This window comes from Caloenas nicobarica, chromosome 2, assembly GCF_036013445.1.
Source record: "Caloenas nicobarica isolate bCalNic1 chromosome 2, bCalNic1.hap1, whole genome shotgun sequence".
NCBI classification, from domain to species: domain Eukaryota; kingdom Metazoa; phylum Chordata; class Aves; order Columbiformes; family Columbidae; genus Caloenas; species Caloenas nicobarica.
Window position 1 is genome coordinate 77969072 of NC_088246.1, and position 21941 is coordinate 77991012.

The following is a 21941-nucleotide window of genomic DNA, read 5'->3' on the forward strand; positions in this document are numbered from 1 at the left end:
GTAGCAACCCTCTCTCCCCATCTCTCCCCCAGTTTCTTCTCTGTGGGACACGTGCTTCTGCCAAGTCCTTGCTCCAGCGCACATTTGATTGCAGCACAAAGCCAATCCAACCCACTAAACCAGCAGAAGGTAAATCGGTTTTGGCTGGAAAGCAAGCTGAATTGGCTTACTATGTGATCGAGCAAGCAGCAAGCTTGGTGCAAGACAGAGAGAAGACAAACTGTGGAGCTGAAGGCAGAAGAGCAGATGAGGTCTAGGCGAGGTGAGAGTGGTAAGCAGCAAAAGAAGCTGTTAACATAGCTCAGCTGGAGCAGGGAATCACAGTCCTACCCTGCCCCAGCAATTGACACAACGCATGTCTTAAGTATTCAGTTCCTGGAGATGTCTCCTCATTCCAGGGACAGCAGTTCCTCTGATACCCACATGTTACTTAAAGGGTATTTCAGATTTAGCCCTGCGTGGGACTGCACTAACAGTTGCATATCTTAAGCCCAAATTCAAGAGGCACTGGTACCCCAAGTGTGCTTTCTAAGGCTCAAGTTTAGCCAGGCATGGCACCACCTTACCACCACCATCCTGCTTCTCAAGCGTGGATTGGTTTTGTGCACAGACCTGCCCAACAAACAAGTTGTTCACTGCAGTGCCCGTTCATGGGTCTGCCCCAGGTCCTCTACAAAAGCAGATCAGTCCCCAACAGAAAGCATCCTGAGGGAACCAGCACGTGGTTTCTGTGCAAAGGAAACATCACAGGCCGGCAGTGAGGAGACAAAGCCCCTGGAGATCCACCACTGGGAAGGCGTTCAGCAGAGCACCGAGAAATGAGACCGCGTGCATTCCAGAGGTCAGTTATCCAAGACGTTGCTTTACACCAGGGGAAAGCTGAGTTGCTCACCTGCCTTTTGAACCCACTGCCTAGTGAACGCGACCTGTTCCCACCCACTCGCTCCTGGGGACAAGTTTCTGCCGTTTTCTTTCACCCTCTACCCTCCATACGTCCATACTGCAGGGCTTCCCGCCCTTGAGCACTGCGGTTGAAAAGGTTGGCTTTTAATAAAAAAAAGCAACTGGTCCTGGGGACTTGAATTTTAACTTTATTAACCTTCAAGTTTTTATATCCTCCCAGGGCCCCCCTTACCACATTCTTCCGCGGTGCGCAGGGACCTCATTTTATTAAACAAGAGCCCAGGTTGCCCCACACCCCGCAGACACCAGATTTCTCCCTCTCTTTCCAGCTGCCCCCAGGGCCGGGGGCCGCGCCCCTCCTTCCCCCCTCGGCGATGGTCCCCGGGAAGGACGGGCAGGGCAGCACCTGCCCGGGGGCCGGCCCGCCGCGGGAGGGAGGCGGCCGGGGAGGAGAGGGCGGGCGCGGCTGCTCCCGGCAGCTGCTGCGGGGCGGGCCGGAGCTCTGCGCTCCGTTCAGGTGAGGGGCGGCAGGGGCGGGGGCCGCTGCGGGACGGGGTGTGCGGGGCCGCGGGTGGGCAGCGAAGGGCACAGCGCCTTTCCCGGGCGGGCCTGGGGAGATGCCCGGTGTGCGCTGCCCACGGCCGGGCTTCGGGCCGGGGCGGGGTGAAGGGGGGTCTCGGTTTGCGGTCGTGGCGCTGAGAGACGGGACCGGCAGCAGAAGCCGCCCCTGGGGAAAGGTGTGCGGCTGCTGCTTGAATGGCCTCTGCCCAGAGCACTGGAGCTGAGCTGGAGGATGGCAGCGTGTCTTTGTGGGCCGTAAACAAAAAGTAACTTATCTCTTTGGTGACACCCTAAGGACAGGGAAGGAAAGTCCTTAAGCAAGTGTTCAGCTTGATCGGTCAAAATTAATGCAGGCACTTCTGTGCTAATGCTGAAGGGCTGTGATGAAGGCAAAAGAAAATAAAGGTTGGCCGGATGTTTAAACTGTGTTTCTGTATTGTACAGGTTTGGGCTTAGGTGTACTGCACTGGAAAGGGTAAAGGCACTTTCTGGAAATAACATCCCTTTAATACTTAATACCAAATTATCAAGGATATATATCTTCCTGCAAACTTATTTTTGCCCCTGCCTGAAATCCAAATCACAGGCAAGGTTTGGTATTGCACCTGTTCGCAGCGGTGCGTGCCCTCCTTTGAGACACGTCCGGGACAAAGGTCACAGCCCACGCGTTCAGGTTGGCCCTGCCCTCGGTGGCAGCTGCACGCATGCACTGCGCTGCTGTTTGCTGCGTGTAATGCTTTACGTACGAGACAACATCAGAGAAGCCAAGATTCGTGTCTGTTGTGAGCACCATGTCTTGTCCTTGCAGCGAAGGTAGGAGAGTCAGAGCAGACTTAGTGAATAAGCTGAGCGCAATAAATGTTGGATATAGAAACATTACGATTACTCGATGGATAGGAAAATGTAAATAAAAACTTCCATCTTTAATGAAGTTATTTTACATGTGGTTTAAAGAGTGTTACTTCCTTCACTTCTTAAGGAAGTCTGTACTAAGTCTTGAAGCAGCATGAAGTGGATGCGAGTGCTGGTCAATTAATAACTTTAAGTAGAGCTATAAAATGAACCGGTTTTATTTCTCTAGCTCAGGAAGTTGTTTTAGAAAGAAAGAATACATGTAAGAAACAAGATGCCTCATGCTGGGAGACGATACCAAGATAAGCAATACAGGCATCATGAGGATCATGGATCTGATAGATATGTGGAAGACAGAAGAGCGAGAAAACCATACCCCTACAAGACAAGGTATGTCTTTATCACTTTAAAGAAATGTATCAGCTCTACAACTCTGTCATCTTGTTTGTTTGCTTTTAAATACCTTCATATAACAATAGTAGAGAAAGCATTTACTCACCCTTGAAATCATGAAGCATGAGCACACCACATTTGGAATCAGGGAACTATTTTACACTTTAAAATTTAACCTTTTTTGTTGTATTGGGCTCAAGAGGGTACAGAAAGATAGGCTGTGTGACACAGGCAAAGATGTGAATTTCCTGGGGTTATCTGGATCAAGCTGGGTCATAACTAAGTGAAGTATGGCCATGTGTCTTAGTACCATTCCTGAAGAGACTGGTCAGCAGGTGACAGCAAGCCCAGGCTTGCCACATATGCATTGCTTAAATGAGTGTGGTTACATGACTGTGACCAGCACAGGGACTTACACAACTCTTAAGTTGCTCTAGTTCAGCGGTGAACAAGTTCATATTAATCCGAAACAAAATTAATGTCAGGAGTCGCAGTCAATAAAGGAGTAGTAGTCAAAGAGTCTAAGGCTGTTTGTAGCACTTGATAGCAGGTCAGCCCCTTTCAACACAATAAGCAAATCAACTAATAGAAGGTTTGGAATGAGAAATAAACTCTTGGGATATTACGCTTCTGTTTTCAGCTTGGCTAATTTACAGAATATTTGAAGTGAGCTTAGGATGGTTTTTTTGAGTGCATGCCAGTGACTGCATTGTAAGAGAGAGGTCTGTAGCTCTAAGCAACACTGGCAAATTGGCCATGGCAGTAAGGTGTTCATCACTCCTATTTAGTCTCTAGAGGCACAACTGTAGGGCAATTTAAGAATAGAGCAATGAGGGAGAGGAAATAAATATAATTAAGATTATTGAAAAGCTGAGATACTGAAGTATTCCATGGTAGTATACATTTTAGCAAGAAAACCAGGATGACAATAAAAGCAATAGTTATGAGCAGTGTTTGGACTAGAAGGGCTACTTATGGCTAAGTATGAAACATTTGGATGGTGGTAATACTATAGTATTATGAAAATAGCAAATGAATTTTTCTTCTGTCTCTCTTAAATAACAAAAAAATGGGGAGAAATGGGAACAAAGGTCAGCATAAGAATAATCCTCAGAAGCTGAGTGAGTGTAGGGAAAGCAGAGACCAGGAGGGGATATAGTTAAATTATCTTGAACATGTTAGAAGTAAGAGCACCAAATGCCAGGAGTGTATTAATTGCACTGTAAAGAGAAAAAAAAAAAAGGGTTGGGTTTTGGTTTCTGTGGTGTGTTGTTGTGTTTTGGGGGGAGGTTTGTTTGGGTTTTTTTGTAGCATAATAAAAGCAACCTGTGAAAGGACAGCTATAAATTAAACCACCACTTCTTATTAAAGCGTTTCTCTGGACTTCTTGTTTTTGCTGTTGGTTTTAAATGACTGGACATGTAGGCTGAAAATTGGTGGAAGGACCCTAAAGGCCAGCAGATCATCCCTGTATCCATCAGGGATTAGAGGAAGGGGAGCTGCGGCTACAGATCTGTAATAGCCATGGAGATAATTCTTAGAGTCAAGCTGAGAATCTGGGGGGCACCAGCCCTCACTACAACTAATTGAAAAACTTTTCCATCAGTTGTTTTGATGGAGGTTGTCTTAGCGTAACAGCATTTCCTCTGCTGCTCTCTCATGACAAAACCAGCTTATTTTGTAAGGAAGTTTCAGTATTTTGGCGAAGGCAGGCTGATGGACCAAAAGACCTCCAGACACTGTAATGAAATAGATGAGAAGAGTTTCATGGAAACTGTAATTTGGGTACCTAATGCTTTCATCCCTTGTGAGCCAGACTTTCTAGCCAGAGTATTTCTCTGTCCAAAAGCATTTGTCTTAAACTCCTATAGCAAGCTTCCTGTCATTGCTGAGGAGAAAGAGTGGCATTATCCAGAACTGGAAAGTCCTGAAGGAAAACAAAGGTGGCCAGAAATGGGCCATTGTGAGGAAAAAAAGCATCTGAAAGAAAGATTTTTTTTTTTCCTAATTGTACTCTGTTGGTGAATATGAGGCTTTGGGGTTTTGTTTTGTTTTATTTTGTTTTGTTTTCTGGCAAGTAGCAGGATACAATAGAGAGACACAGCTGCATCAGAAGTACCAAAGGGATTGCTTTCAAGTTAACTGGAAGTCCTATAAATCACGCAGCTTATTTAATTTATGTGACACAGCTGCGCAGGATGCTTTGGTGGTTGCACAAGACACAGGACAAAGGTCAGAAAAATCAGAAATGTTTCGGCCAAATAGAGCTGTTGGCAACTACACGCAGAGATGTTAGAATCGGTCTTGTTATTGAATGTCTTAATTAAAATGTAAAAACTACAAAGACATGATTTAATGTGGATGAATGAGATAATATTTGTAAGTTGAATCTGGAATCGGATGAAGATAAACCTTAGTGAAGTGATACTAGGAAACAAAACTACAGTTGAAAATGCTGATCTATGGATAAGAAATTCAAGATAAATCTGAATAGGAAGAAGACTTCTAAAAATAATAGTGCTGAATGTGACTTAAAATACCCTTTAATAACAAAATCACCCGCTCTATCTTGAAAAAGGCAAGTTCTGATTCTCCTTCAAATGAGGGAGGACATTTAGGTTAGACCAGATACTATTACTGTTACAATGTATGGACAATGTTTCTTTTAATCTGAGTCAAAAAAAGGGCAAATTCTGCTTTTACCATAGAATAATCTAAATCTCACCAACCTTAACCATTATCAGGCTTCAGACGTGGAGCTGTATGTCATTGCAGCAAAGTGGACAATTCAACTTTGTAGCATACAAATGAAGAGTCTAATTGGAGACATGGGAAATTGATTTTGGAGGGTCAGTTTTAGATTCCTCTTCAAATATCATCCAAGACTTCAAAAAAAGAGAGAGAAATATTTAAATATGCTTTTTTCCCACCATTTAAAAATCATTATCTGTTTCTTTTAATAGCTTTCATTCTTTTAAAAGTCATTGTTGTGAGACACGGTAATTGGAAGTACAAACGTGACAAAACGCTTACCCATGAAATAGTTGTGCTACTTTACACATTTATTATGTGAAAATATTTCTCATTTTTGTTCTCTGGGCTGCTGTGGACTAGCTGAAAATGTTTGTTTTCCATGAAGAAGCTGTTACTCATTTTTACGGGAACAGAAGCTCACCCTGCACCCTCCTCCTTGCAACCTTTTGCAGGTAACCTGAACAATTCTGCCAGCCTACTCAGTGAGTACACAGTTTTCCAAAATAAAAACAACCAAGTGCAAATATCCTTGTGAACATGGATTTATGCACGTATTTGGGATATTTGCTTTCAAAACACACAAGCAAAAAAGATCAGATACTTACAAAGCAGGCTGGTTAGTTTCACTAACAGGAGCACCTGCCAGTTCTTCATATTCTAATATTCAGGGGAGAGCATGATCTGATTAATATATATTAGTTGTTTACTCCATTGTAGACCAACAGAAGACATCCGAGGTGGGCAGCACTCCAGGACTTCCACTGTTCGCTCAGAGCCTTATTCTAAAACCTCAGGAACAGCATGGGAACATTTTGACCCACCACCAGAACGTTATCCTCCCAAGGAAACCTTCTCAATGAAGTGTTCAAAGGTATGCACAACAAGAGGTATGTGAGATTCTTACCGCCTGCTGCCCACCCCTCTCCTTCCAAGGACTTGTCTTGGTTTCTGTGTTTAGAAGTACAGCAAAGTAAAGCCCAGGGAATATTAAAAAACAAACAAAACCAACCAACAAACAAAAAGCAACCCAGAACTGGTAGAATTAAAGTTAATGAATGGCATAACCGTGGGTTACTAGCATGTTTTAGACATCTAAAAGCAGTATTTATGGAGATATTTAGATACTTGAAAAGGCACCTCCAGAATATGCATACCAGAGCATCAGAGTGGGTCATACATGTAATCACCCAGGTTATGCAGTGTTAACCTTTGGGATTTAGGAATAAAATAGATATTTATGTGTGTAGCAATTTGAAGATGGCTGCTGAAGCTTTGATGCTAGTTTATTTCTGAAATATTCTTCTCGGACTTTTTATCAAGTCTGAATTTAATCCAGTCATCACTGATACATCTTTATAAAGCAACATTGCTGGAGACAAAACTATTTTATCAACATTAATCCAATAAAACAGCTTTTGAGAAATATCTTGTGTTTTTCATAGCTATACAGTGACTACAACAAGCAGAGAAATGAGCATTAATGTGGGAGGAAATCAGCCTTAACACTTAGTAAACTCATTCCCCTAAACTGAAAAAAATGGCGCTAAAATATCCATTACTCCTTTAAAGTTTTCCCTCCTCCGGGACGATGAGCTTTCTCGCCTTGTTTGTAGGAACGACCCACTGCAGTCTGAGTTGGAACTTGTAGGTAGGTGCAAAGTCTTTGGCCAAGGTCAAACAGCCTTTCAGTGTTCTCCGGTGGAAAGACAAAGGAAGAGTTTAGTTGTTGAAAGTAAATTAAAATACATAATGTTTGATTATTTCTTCACTCCATGAAGGAAACTTAAGTAACACACTCAATTTGCTCTTAGTATTTCTCTATACGTAAATATGTGAACAACTTTAAGAGTGAGCTGAACTATTTTCTCTTATAAACACGTTCTGTGTATGCAGTTTTATTTTCATCTTGAGGAGATTTAACTCCAACAGGTAGTAGACCATATTTAATGATATAGAGCCATACTGATATTTTATCCCCAATAAAACTGTATCTGCAGTTTCTTCTTCAACAATACTAAATTATTTTAACTACTCTGAGCAACTCTAGAAAACTCCATGCCTTATTTTATCACAGCTTTAGAAAAATTAAGTGGTGAGTTATTTTTAGTTTTCAGTTTCACTGCTTGTTTAGACTTAGGGATAGCTTAATGTGACTTACTGGGCTTTTCTTCCCTGCATTTGCTTCTCATTATTTCAGTGCATTAAACAGGATTAACATTTTCAAAATGTCCTAGTTTTAGATGCATCAGTTGATGATGATTTAACTCCCACCCCTCCCCCAGGTATTGCTCATTATTTTCCAAAAACTTAATGTCTGAGCTTGCAGTGGAGGAGGGAAAAGGGATCACGTAGAAAACAAACCCTTTTATTAGCAGTTTTCCTTCAAAAAATGAAAATATATTGGATAAGATTATGAGAATGTTACTCCCCTATTTAGTCTTTCAAAGCACCAAGATTTAGCAGAATTTCCTAGGATATTTTTGCAGAATTCTATACTCCCTGCGGTCCTAGTAAATGTTATAAATGAAAAGCTACATGAATTGTTTACTAAGGAGTCAGTACATGTGAACTACAACTTCTTACGGTGTGAAATATTCCTGTAAATACTTCTTAACCATCTCTTTCCTTTGCCAGTGATTTATCAGCACACTGGTGAAATTCCCACTTCCCAATCACTGTAATCCTAAAATAAACTTGTATCAAACAAAGCTGGGAAATCAAGTGACATACTCAAGCAACAACTGAAATGTGGACCTTAGTGTCTGACAGTGCATCTCTCTACCTTCCCTATGTTGTTGGTTTTGGGGTTTTTTTTCCCTTTTGCCCTGCAAATATACTCATGCTCTTTGTGCATGTTGACCAGTTTAGCAAACTAAAGAGGAATTCTAAACAACCAGAGTTCTGAAAAGTATTTGCTTCACCCATATACCACCCTCTTCATCCATGCTTTTCACTAGCAATATCCCGAAAAAGCTAAAGTTGAGTTTCAGAAATAGGCAGTTATTTTTGCAGAGATCCTTCTAACACCTTATCTGTAAGCGGCAGCAGAAGAAAGGACATAGTTCTCCTGTCTTTGTTATTCCCACTTTCCCTCCCTAATGCCCACCCGCTTTTTTTTTTTATATTTTTCCTACAACTGCATTAAGACAATAAACCCACCCAAATATAATGGAAGAAACAACTGATACTGACCTCTTCTGCCAGTAGGAACATTTGATACCATCTAAGAAACTTCCAAACATTCTGCTCCTTTCTAATCCTTTCATCTTGAAAACAGAACAAAAAACCAATCTCTTAAAATGCTGTATGAGCAATACTTATGCAAAGCTATTCAGGTAAGATCACGCGTCTGGCAGTACTGGAACGTATGAGGCACCTAATTATGCATCCTCTCAAACAATGTGCTGGAGTGCAAATGTAGGAGGACCATCAGAGTTTGGACCAGCGGAGGGTGAGCTGTTCTCTGGAATACTCTCCAAACTTCAGACTGGTGGAATTCTCTGAACTGGAAAATTGTGTTCACTTCTGTTATGGAATACCTCTCTAAAGACCTATCAAATTTGGTTAATCCTTTTCTGAATCCCCTCTTGAACAGGTTCGGCCTCCATGTTACTGTATGACAAGGAGTTCCACAGTTTACCTCTCTGTGCCACTCAAAGAAGTACTATCTTCTTCCTTAAAAAGTTTTAAAGAAGGTGCCTGATTTCTGGTGGTAACCAGAATACCTAATGATAATCTCATATATTCACCTTCTCCATGAGATGTATTATTTTAGAGGGAAGTCTTCCCTTTCTCCCTGTCACTGTGTTCCTATCGCTTCTTCATAGACTGATGAATAGTCAGTTCTGTTCTTACCAAGGGTGAAGTCTTCCCAGTTCTGGCTAGCTTGCCAGCCTTATGGCTTTTCCAGATCCGTCATACCCTTTTGAGTTGGGCTGACCAGAATTGCACTCAGAATTCCAGATAAGTTCCCAAAGTAGTCAGGCATCTGCATAAAGGTCCTGGTTCTGTAGTTGTCGCCTGATGTTTCCTGGCTTTTGGTCTGATGTTTGACTGTCAGTGAACACTGAACTGATGTTTTCAGAGAAGGATACCTGATGTCTTTCCTGAGTGGAAATCATTTGTTTAGAGCCCATCTGTGCATTTTTGCACATGAGGGGGTGTTTGTGTACATGCATGAAATACAAAGTTGCTTATTAGACACTGATTTCATTAATTTTTCACTCAAGAGCTTGAACTCTCAGTAGCCTACCAGTTTTACAGTTGCAACCATGGAAGAATTTTGTGTGATTATTATTAAAACATACTTCGCAATCTCACTTTTTTTTTTTTTTTCAAATCATTAGACTGTGCATCTACTACATTTTTTGGTGTGTACTTTTGAGCGGAATCTCTTTGGAGCCCCCACTTGTAGCTCTTTGGGTCACGTTGCAAAGTAATCTCAAGATGCACAAACTATATTTCTTTCAGATAAAACTGAATGAGAGGGAGAGCTGTAACTACGAGCAGTCACTCTGTCCTTTGGACCAAACTAGAGCTAAAATGAAGTACTTCTCTCTCTGCAGAAAATCCCCTGGGTCTTCAGCTCCAACTGTTTCACTCTGCAGACCCACTCACATTGCACTGCTAACATGGGCATAACTAGCGACAGGCAGCACAGGTTTCTCTCTTATCTCTGCTTATTTAAAAAACGGTTGTTTCCTCTTAGTCTTTATTTTCTTTTAGCCACTACTAATCTGTGAGAGGTCTTTCCTTTTACCTCACAGGAGCTCGCGTCATTTAAGAGCTTTTGGCTAGAGGCCTTGTCATCAGCTTTTTAGAAATAGATTATCTGATTCTTTCAAATTACTTCCCTCTAACAAACTTTTGGCTTCCCTACTATGCTATCTTTATGTCTAGTTTCTGTATGTTGTTTGGTTTTTTTTTCCATAGGGATGTCGCATTGCATATCTGCAGATTACAGATTCAAAAAGCAACAGAAATAGAGAAGTCTGCCACCTTCTGTTTCTGTAGTAGTGAAGGAGACTTAAGGAACAGCTAATAGAGCAGTGTCAAGCTGTCTAGATGCTCTATAGAATTAAATGAGAATTGGAAAGAAACTGTTCCTGATAAAGACGAACTTTTCATCAGCTGAGGAACTACTGCTTGCAATAACCATTTCTTACAACTCATTCACAATGGTGTGTGCCATTTAAAGCAGCACACATTGAAAACGACAAGAGGTTTTGGCCTGGAGATACTTAGAACTGAAATTCTTTCAGATGAAAACATTCAACTTGCTTGTCACAGCACAGGTAAAATTTCTGTAGTTCTCTCTTCTGTGTAGAAAAACTAAATTAGTAATCATATTTGCTTTTCAAAGGACCTCCCTCAAGTCCTTTAAAAATATAACTAGATTCAGTGCTTTTGGTTAGCGGAGGGAATGAGAGAAGTGTTAAAGTCTGGCTGCCGTGCTGCTTCCTTCACCTTAGAGAGCAAAATCTGACTCAAACCTGAGTGAATTGCTAATGTTAAACTGGTCATAGATATTTGGTCACTTGACCTTGAAAACTTTTCATTTTCTTATTATCACATATATATTGGTGTGAAAGAGGTGGAGCAATGCAATTGCAGGGTAACAATTTCCTTAGTTTTGCTTAAACACTGAAGGTAGACTGTTTTTCCCATCTTTGGTCAGTATGCGACTTGGGAAATGCCTGCACTTTTGCCTTGTATAGAATTGAACTGTGCTGGTCATAATTTCTGAGCTAAATAACTTTTTTTTTTTTTTAAATTCTTCAACCCACTTGGCATTTAAGGGAGACAGCACTAAAAAGATTACAAAACAGTTTGTGGGGGAGCAAGTATAATTGAATCCCTGTTCTTTGCTGCCATTAATACAGTTTAAAGAGGCGCAATGAATAGTGTCAGATTTCTTAAGCATATTGTAGGCACTTCCAAACAATCATGTCTTTAGCCTACATTCTAACATCCACATTTGTTAAAACCTTCAGACCAATTTCCTCTCAGAAAAAGACAGCATTATGGTTTGGAACAACAAGAAAAGTTTCCGATTTCAAGGACAGTCAGGAGGAAGTATCAAACTGAATTTATCTGGAGGAGGAAATAGAATTAGGGAGTAACAATGACTTTCTCCAGGATACCTTCATGCATTAACAAGCTAGCATTAATTCAAACGTAAACTTCTATAAGCTTTTGTTTTTACAAAACAGAGTCCAATGTTTTTTTTCCTGTAGCTATGGATGCTGGCAGACACTCATAGAGTGGAAAAAATACTGAGATGAAAAGTCACCCTAAACACAGGGTTCACAATAATAGACACTCGGTTTGAATTACCCCATTGTTCCCAACCAATATGCTGCTGCTGTGATGTCCTGATACCATTCTTCTTGGAGTCAGACACAGGAGTAGGAGGGCCAAGTATTTTGCAGAGCGTTTGTATCACTTCCAATGCTGTGGAGATGGTGGGGGAGGACAGTGGTCTGCAGGAGGCATTGGACTAAAGCAAAAGACCTTCTATAACGTCAGTTATGTATGTTCAAAAAGGGTCGTTAAATCTGCATAATGCAGGTAACTTTGTGGATGAAAACAAGCATTTGACAAGCACATTCAGCAGCACTTCAGATCTTTTCAGCGGTGTGGTCAGCACGATACCCACCTTTCTGTGAATTCACCCAATAGGGTTAGAACTGCTGTGTTTTGTAGTCTCTATCTTCAGGGTTTATCCCTACAGTCTGCCATACTTGGCTGCTTTAACTTGTGCTCAAAGCTGTCATACACTGTTTCTGTGGCAGTTAATTTCAACATATTTCTGCTGTAAGAAGGGAGCACTAAGGTGTCCCCTATAGTCTCATTTATAATTAGATGGCTTCTTCCTTCTATCTGTTACAAAATGTGTTTTAAATACAGTGTGACTAACAGAGTGAATTTACCATCAAGTTTTTTAATCTTGTAATTGTGAAGACAGGGATATCAGCAGTGGGAATTGGGCAGAGCTGTACAGATTAAAATAATCCCAATTATTCAAAATGCTTAATTAAAATTGCACAGTAACAAGATACAATGGCAGAGCTGCAGGTAACCTTCCCATTCTGAAGTTAGAGTATTTCACAGAATTCACCTGGAGGTAAGTCCTGTTTGCTGTGAAATACAAGCAGCCGTGAGCAGTTACCTACCTATAGAAACATGGAGGGGAGCTAAACGAGCTGCAGATGCCAAATGTTACCTTTAGTAAACTGTTGCCCTGCCAACATATGGGACTTCACTCTGCCCACCTCTTTATGTCAAATTTTTTTTTGTCCATCTGTTGGCATCATGCTACCATGAACACTATTGTTTTTAGAGAGGGGAGAACTGCAACTGGGAAGAGTCACTTAAGGGGACAGGGGAAGATACTGGCAAAGTTGATGTTATAGTAGCTGTTAGGTGTGTGTTGGACTCTAGTCCTTGCTTCCTTCCTGGGGAATCTTAGTTAAGTCTGCTCTCTACCACTATAGAACAGGAGTTGCATCATCTTTCTCATAAGACCGCTGGGTTTGTTTTCCCCACATTTGACCCAAATTCTGGGAACCAAGAAAAAAAAAAAAAAACCACTTTTCTCTTTAAAAGGTGGTTCTCAAAGCTAATCGATACAGCAGACTGACTGTATATTGAATGTAGCTGTATTTCTTGAGCAGGTGATCTCAGCTCACTTAAAGGAGAAAAATCCGCCCAGTCCGGAATGTTGCTCACCAGGTGTGACAACCCACGATTGGTAAAGTGAATGAGAAGTTCAGGTTCACAGGTTTCTCCAAGCTGCCCTACCTTCTGTGCCAGACTGTGATTATTTAAAGAGCAATGGCATCCCAGTCTTTGAACTTTCTAAGGGCGGCTCAGTTTCACTTCAAATGGAGGGAGTGGCTATGGAAAGTTGGCATAAGGAGCAGGAGTATTTCATTGTTTTCTGAACTCTTTAAAAAAAAAAAAAAACAAACAACTCCTGCAAGTTTGCTTTGATACCAGGATATTTGTTTACTACTTGAAAGAACTGTGGGTTCATCAAGAAGAAAAAAGGCCATTTTCTGAAGTGTGAAACATGAGGTGACCATGCAGAGATCTGCCAGTGCTACAGCGACATGTACAGCCTTTTACAGCCATTGTATTTAAATCAGTATTGCCAAGTGCTACAGTTTAATGTAAGACCTTTTGCTTCCCGCCCTCTCCAAAGTTGTGGAAGATGACTCATGCTTGGTTGACAGGAGAGAAATCAAGCACTTGCTAGAAGGGATACTTTAAGGAACTACTGGGACCAAGTAAACCAGAGCTGTTGTTCCCACGCAGGGGCTGGGTTGTACTGAAACTGTGTCTTGATGGCAAGTAAATCTCAGTGTCATACAGTGGTGGGAAGCTGTGTGGGGATAGAGGCTGACGCACTAGTTCTCCAAATTAAGTCCACCCTTTCCTGTGAAAATTGGACAGCACTGTCGAGAGGATGGGAGGGTATTAAGTAGAAGGAATAGAGCAGGTGGGACAGTAGTTCTTTAAGGGAAGACAATACACAAAAAAGCCCCAGGACAATGCACTTGGATCTGCGTACTCTGATTGTGAACATAAGGCTTCTCTGAATCATTAAAAACAAGGCTGGTCATCCTTTGAGATTTCCTAATGGAGTGATTATCTTGACTAAAGAAGGACAAGTTATTAAAAGATAATAATAACGCTTCTTCCCAGAACACATAAATCATTTAATTTTCCCAGTTTTTAGCTATTTTTTCCATTGATTTCCAGTAAGACAGATATCTCAAATGACCATAAGTGTGATGGGCACTTACGTGCCCTTTAAATGCAGTTGTCTCCGAGTATGTAGGTCCCTTGGGTACTTTGAAAAGCCAAGATTCAGTGAATAACTCTTGGTGTTACATTGCCTAACTCTTGTGTTTTAGGGTTGGGTTGTGGGTTTTTTCTGTCTTTGGATATTACTCTTTTAGGGAGATTTTAGCATTACTCAGTGAAAGCTAAATCCCACCACTGGCTGAATAACACAGAGACCTACAAAAACAGTGGTGGGGTGGGGGCTTGGGGGGGATTTGTTTGTTTGCGACAAAGCTGTGTATTGACCTGATGCTGCAATGGTTTCAGTGAGATCTTGCTTTGTACTTTCATACATAAGGGGAATAATACCATTAGCAAGCTTTTTTAATACTTGGCATGTAGATTTAATATTTTTAATCTGTTGTGACTGGTGTCTCCATTTCATTTGCATTGTTCAGTTCTCCTCCATGGTTTTGGTTCCTCCCCATCTCTGTCACATTTTTATGCCCTTCCAAAAGCAGAACAAACCCCCTCTTTCCTTTGACATTTTCTCCCCTTTCTCCCTTATCTATTCCTCCCACCACTGACTCAGTTTAGCAGAGAGGTGACCAAAGCCACGCGTTGAGCTGTGCCTTTACTCTCTGGGGATTGCCAAACCTGCACTGACGAGAGAAGTTCAGCATCTGAGATCCTTTTCAGGACTGACTGCTGCTTTTGTAAGTCACTATATATGGTCAAAATACTTGTCTGCTCCTTTGGGGAAAAGAAAAAAAAATTACATCTGAAAAGTGGAAAGCTACCCAAACTGGGGAAAACAAACCAACCAACCAACCCAAAAGACAACTTTCAGTGAGAAAGACAGGGAGAATGATTTTTAATGTGTGTGTTGTAGCCTCTAACTCCTCTCTTCCCTTCTCCTGGACCGATACCTCAGGGGATGTGACACCAGCACCACCGACCTGTGTGGCTGCCCTGTGGCCGGTGTCGGGGTGTCCCCAAGGGGCAGCCTGGCACCTCCGGGGCTGCCGGCTGGGTCTCAGTGGTACATGGCTTGCCGATGAAGCAGAGGGAGAAAGCGAGCCAGAACGGAGAAAGGCAAACACGAAGTGTCTTAAAAGCACACAGGGAAGTTGACTCAAGATGAGGGAATGATACCCAAAGAGACAGGAGAAAGAGTCCATGTGCAGTCTGAGCAAAAAAGTGACTCCCGTGCCAAGGCGCCGCGGAGGGAGACGCTTTGAAGGCCTCGTCTCTTAGTCAGACCCTCATGGGGTCAGGGGAGCTCAACAGACTCAGACAGAACTGACTGTCCTGCAGACTCATTTATGTCAGCTGCAGAAACATAGGAACACGCGTTAACTGACCATTTTACTTCGGGTAGACACATACATACACATGCTGTGATTCTGACACCTGAATGTTCAGGCCGTCTTGCCACGGTGCATGGATGGAAAAGCCTCCTCGCAGCTTCCAACGCACGAGACTTGAGCACACAGTTGAGTTACTGGGTACCACACGCTCAGCCACAGTATAGTTTTATGAGGCAGAGCATGCAGATTTAACAGCTCACCCCACCTGAAAAGGAGAGTTTCTGGGCCCTCTCCGGTCCTGCTGCGTTATTTCCCCTGCTAAACTCATGCCAGCATGATTGCTCATCAGATACTCTGTGAGTCACTTTGTGTTGCTAAAGTTGCAGGAAAAAACAGTAGCACACAAGAAAAGAGTTGAATCGTTTCCTGCTATTTAAATTCATTAAAACAGCTCTTGGAAGGACGTAGTACTAGGCTGAAGTTGTTACTGGGCAGGGGAGGAAAGCGATGACTGCCCAGTCATGGGTAAAGTCAGCTGCCTGTGGATCTGTACCTGCCTGGTTGCTTTGCTGCACGTTTGAACCCGCTATTTGACAGAGAAAACCATTGATCAGTGGGTTAATACCATGGCGATAGCTCAATGCGCACCTGGTGTAGAAGGGCAAGAAAAAGTGCATAGTAGATTAATAGTATAAATTGTAAGGCTGCTGTTTGTCACAGCAGGAGCTTACTCACAGCAAAAAAAGATTGGATTCAAACAAAGTTAACAAGTACGATGCATTGAAGTTACTATCCATTGCAGATTTAAATTTTATGGAATGAATGAAAAAATTCTCTGGAAAGCTCTGGCAACATCCACTGTCTTTTAGATTGCAGCCATTCTTCTCGCTTTCTGTGTTGAAAAACCATGCAGGAAAGAAGTGTGGGAAAGGCAATGGAAACCCAGGAGCCCAGGCTTGATTCTCACTGCTTGCTCAGTACAGAGCGGGCTGGTTCCCAAAGCCAGCTGTTCACTGTGATATTTTTAATACAAATCAGTAGTGTTTTAGGTAGATCCCAAGATTTTGAACTTGAGAAAGGAAAAAAATAACCAAACCAGTGCAGTTATGAGATTGTCAGACCTCCTGTCATTTTACACTCAGGTCTTGCAATGCATTTGTTGTTGCACGGGATTAAGGAATAGTTTTAAGAGATAAGTAACTTCCCCTAAGGAAGACCTTTTGGCAGTCTAGTTTCTAAAGCTAAAACTCCAAGATGAGGTAGCTAACCAGCCTGTGAAAGCAGGAATGGCAGCACAGACTCAGAAGCGTGGCTTTGAGCTCAGCCCTTTCTGCCTGCAGTAAACTGCTTGACATAGATTACTGCTAGCGTGTGTGTTAGCATACCCTGACAGAGCTAAGATTAAAAACCTATCCTTTTATTCCTTATTTCTCAAGTCTGTCTATCTTATTTGTACAAGTACAGTAGATTTGGTGTCAGCTTGTAACTATCACAGATGAAGGTTGCATGAGGCTTTTGAGGCGCTTGGCTCAAGATCTGAACATACTGTAGGGCTTCATATTTCCACCAAAGCCCTGATGATTGTACAAGGCCTTGGGGATTTCCACTAATTGTCTGCTACTTTCACAAACCCTGCTGGCTCTCATTGTAGACCTGTAATTCACAGCTCCATACTACATACTGCTCATCATTTTAGGATTTTCTTTTAATACGAGAGGCTTTATTATTGCAGGGTTTTTTTTAAAAAAAAGTTAATCCACGTGTTGCCAATAACTGGTGGAGTAACTGCTAATGAACCTCTCTCCATTGTTTAGTTACTCTAATCAATTGTACAGCAGGTGTGTGTGAAAACAGTACAGGTCCATACAAAACCTGTCCAACCTGAATGCCATGTCTAAGGAAATATTTCAAGGATGCCATTAAAGCGTCTACTGCCACAGTTAAAAATATAGTTGACGTGCACTGATTGTATTTGCCATCCCATCAACAAAAGAGTACTGTGATAGCAACAACCAGCTCAGTGAAGTTAAGGGGTTGCATACAGAATTTGTGTGAATACATAAGATTTGGAGCAGCATCATTGAGGACTGGTGTCAGTTATAAATGTGGAGAGGTTAGCAGCAGGTGCTGACTACTTGGACGACAGAAAACTGCCTTTTCTAAAGCTCAGTGAGGTGATGTACAGGAAAAGTTGATGCTCAGTGGGTCAGAGTACCTTGCCAGTCATAAGCAAAAGGTAAATTCTGAAGACAGCGGTAGGAGAAAGCTGACTGGTCATGTATTCCCATCTTCCAAGTTCCCCAAACATATCTAAAATTTATGTTTCCCTTAATCAAATGGTCTTTCCTCCCTGTAGACATGTAAAAACTGCTTCCTGATGGAACATCTATGAAATCAGCAGTCAGCCCATAAAAAGGGAAGTGGCCTTCTGCTTCCAACACTGTCCAAGGGCCCTGAGGACCCAAGCTGACTCTCTGTATTTGGAAGGCACATTGTACAGCTCAGCTGAGCAGACAAAAAATATCTGATCCAGTTCCAATGAATGTCCTGTACAGCTATTATCTTTCAAAATATTTTGAAGAGTCCTGGTAAAGTGATGACTCTGCATCCATTAAAATATTTGAGTCTTTTGGCTGCATTATTTGAATTTCGTACAAGCAGTCCCAAATACTGTCTCACAGAACAAAATTTAAATTTCTCCTCACATTTAGCTTCAGAAATACTTCCTTTGATGGAAAACCCTCCTGAACACATTTGCTAACCAGCATGGTTATTGCTCTGTTTCACAGAAATGGTCAAGGAAAAGGCAAGTTGTCATGCAGAAACCAGCATCACCTCTGAAGAAAACATACACAGAACTGCATGCTTAGCTCCTTCTCAACAAGAATACTTCATCTTCTCAGGCTGCTCTACCTAATTCTTTTTAGGATATGAAATTTATCTATATATGTGCTTGTCTATGTGTGTATAGGCACACACACGCACGTGCAAATACACACGCACACGATGCACACGCACACGGGAGCACGCTGAACCTTAGATACTCTGTTCCCAGGTATTACCAGCTTTATCACTGCTCCCCTTTGTGCTTCTGGGATGGTTTGCAGGGCCATGATGTGAATGGGCTCAGCACCTACCTACAGCTGCCTTACCAGAAGTGAGGGGACCAGTCTGGGTACAGGGGAAGCAGGAACTCCTGGAGTGGCCAAAGGCCCTTGTCAGAGCATCGCAAGCACCTTCCAGCAAAGAGCAGCAGCAGCAGCAGGAAGGTACTCATTACCTCTGCCCTCTGTGGAGAATGGGAATATCCAATAATCCTTCATGGTGGCTGTCACTGGCTTGCTTCGGTTAGAAGCATCTGGCAGCACAAGAGAGGAATTTGTCTAATTCTCTTGTGTGCTGCTTCAGCCCTTTTCTTTTCAAGCCCGTACAGTCTTGACAGCAGCTGAGCCATCGCTCAAGAGGAAACTGCCATGCTGATCAATGTCAGGAGCATAAAATAGAAGTCTGTATGCAAACCGCAGATCCTGCCCCACTTTAAAGACAAATATAGGACCACTGTGTCGAGCATCTTACGTTCTTGGCTGTCAGACTGCAATGGAATAATAAGATTCTCAGTTCTGTAATTAGCTTCAGAACTTGAGGAGCAACACGCGTGATACTCAAGGGGTTTTCATTTCCCGAATAGGCAACTCTAGCTGTGCTATGCTTCAACATCCGTCATGTTTACTAATCTTAGTCTGACCCCTAGTGAGCTGTCACAGAATGATCAGATTTATCTAACAGATGCTACTCCTTCCTGACAGGCAGCTACTACAAAAAGAAGTAATTTATCCACTTTTTTTTTTTCTCCTTAAAAACCCTTGGTTACCTTTGTCAGGCATGACATAAGAAAAAGAAGAGAAGTCAGCTCAGAAGTCATAAGACTTTCTTCTGAAGATGGAGGTGTGGAAGAGAATGCATTAAATGGTACCAAATCCACATATAAGGTGGTTTTGCCTCCTTCTCTCCCTCCTTTTTTTTGTGCAATTGGGAACTGCTGCTTCAGACTTGTGAAGAGGTTTTGTCTCTGAAGGAGATGAAGTGAAAGGTGCATCTGGTTAGAGAATACATTTAAATTAACAGACATTTAAAAAGACAAAAAAAAGATGTAAGTTAAAGCAGTAAACACATTTTAAAGGACCTAAATAACTTGCACCATTTTTTAAACCATTAGAAGATTCTAGGTTTTGTCAGCTTTAACCTCAGCATTCTGTTCATACTGGATATTTCTTGCTCAGTGTGTTTATGCCAAGTAGTTACAGGCCAGAACACAATCGCTGTGCGCTTTGCCTTGGCAGTAACACAAGCACAGTAAAATTTTTTATGGATTTCTTTCCCCGCATGAAGATCCATTTATCAAGCACGCTGACAAATTTAAAAAAAAAAAAAGTTATTCGCCCAACTTCCAAAGTGTACCCACGACAGCTCACTTTTTTTTTTTTAAAATAGCAGGGCTGTTTTGTAGCTGCAGCCACGAGGCCTACCTCAGAACAGGGCTCTCTGCCTATGGTTTCGGTGCCCTTCTGTCACCCCCAGCTTGCACAGGACGTGATTTTTGACACCTGTTCCCGTCTTTCCGCTCCTTACAGGCATTTTGAAGTTTGTGGAGATCACGGTTAACCTGCTGGTGCTGATCTGCGTGGGCGCCGCCCAAGCCTCTGTCGCAGGCTTCACCTCCCTCGGCGGCTTCGGCACCGGGTCCTTCAGCCTGAATTCGGCTTACAGCCCCTTCGAGGGCACGGAGCTGCAGGAGGTGAGGGAGCTGGACATGCAGTTCACCCAGATGAGAGCCCCTTGCGTGTACGGCGGCGTAGCCTTCAGCCTGACGGCGGCGGCGCTCACCCTCGTCTTCCTCGTGGTGGGGGCAAAGCCCATCCAGCAGCTCAGGACGGGGCTGCTGGCGGGCGAATGCGCCTTCAACCTGCTGGCCGGCGCGGCGTACGTCGCGGCGGTGGGGCTGTACCTCCACGTGGTCAGCCAGGTGAACTCCACGGACGTCTGCAAGCGGCGGGAGAGGCTGTACGCGCGCCGCGGCTACACCTCCATGAACTGCGTGGTCCAGGGCGGCGACGCGGCCGTCGGCCTTTTTGGCGTGGCCGCCGCCTGTCTGTACTTCGCCAGCTTTGTGGTCTGCATCCTCGCTATTCGAACCGTCCGGGCCCGCCAGAGCCACGCGGCCACGGCTCTGCACAGCCCCCAAAGCAACGTTGGAGACAAAAGCGTGCGAAACCACCACGCTGCCCACGGGACCTCTGAAAGCTCCCGCAATGTCCAGGCTCTTGCCACGTTGGTGTGAAGTCGGCTCTGGGGCTGTGCCAGAGAGATGGAGCTTCAGCAAGGGACAGACACTGGACTTCACAGGCTAAACGAGCCACCGGTCCACAATGTGTTGTCCCACAAGGTGCTGAAGTGTGTATGGAATCGCCAAATGTAACAATACTGCTATACCATGAAGTAATAAAATTGACACGGAGAGGAAGATTTAACAAGGTTTTTTTTGCATCGGGCTCTTAAGCTGGACTCCTGCATTTATAACGTGTTTGATTGTAATATTTTCGTCCTGCACAGAGCAAATCCAGACATCCATGGGCCGTTAACAGGTTGCAACCAGAGTGCTGCCGAATGACCCGTTGCTTTCCTCTCCCGCGGCAGAAGGAATTGAACACACAGCTGGGACGGGCAGCCAGCCCTGCCCAGCAGCCTTCCACAGACCCCGCGCCTCTGGGTGCGTCCCATTGCCTTTCGCCACACCGCTCACAAAGCGAAAGGCGCTCGAGCGTTTTTCTGAATCACAACCAAAGCTACGCTTGTGACCCGTTTTCGCTTGGGCTAGTGGAGCGTTTTATCTTTTTGAGTCACGGGGGCTGACACATGCCGATCATGTGCTCCCCGAGGAATGCTGCTGGGAGGAATGAGCTGCAATTTCAAAGGCAGCGTCTGGGTCCTCCTGCAGTTCCCTGCCGCATTCTCCCCATCTCGCTGAGCACAGGTCAGAACCTGAGAGGCAGCACACTGGTCAGCTATCAGCTTAGTGAAGGTACCGCTTGTTTCTGTAACCACCTAAACAAGTTTTGGCTTGCTGACTCCGCAGCCGGCGGTGGGCAGAGCCTGAGCCGGGAACATGCTGGCTGCCCTGGAGTTTTCCATGGGAATGCTGTAACAATGACAGAAACTACATGTGTCTTTCCAATATCTAAACACACAAAGCATGAGTGAACAGCAGTAATTGTATGCCCCCAGGGCTGAGAAAATAAATTTAAGAGAACATCTTTCAATAGTCTTTTGTTTGAGGCAGATGAAATAGATCACTGGTCTTCATAGATGAGAGAGTGAGAA

The 21941-nt window shown here is 43.2% G+C and overlaps 1 protein-coding gene across 2 annotated transcripts; it reads left to right on the top strand.

Annotated features, from left to right (window-relative positions):
* The first annotated feature begins 1355 nt into the window (after window positions 1-1355).
* On the top strand, window positions 1356-21273 carry LOC135986003 (MARVEL domain-containing protein 3-like). Of its 2 annotated transcripts, none has more exons than XM_065629738.1 (4): window positions 1356-1420; window positions 2546-2706; window positions 6163-6350; window positions 20195-21273. In XM_065629738.1, the coding sequence occupies exons 2-4, from the start codon at window positions 2591-2593 to the stop codon at window positions 20899-20901; spliced, it is 1011 nt and encodes a 336-aa protein (XP_065485810.1). In that variant the 5' UTR covers window positions 1356-1420; window positions 2546-2590; the 3' UTR covers window positions 20902-21273. The 2 variants fall into 2 exon arrangements, with proteins under 2 accessions (XP_065485810.1, XP_065485812.1); XM_065629740.1 differs by having other exon boundaries at window positions 6181-6350.
* Window positions 21274-21941: the final 668 nt, after the last annotated feature.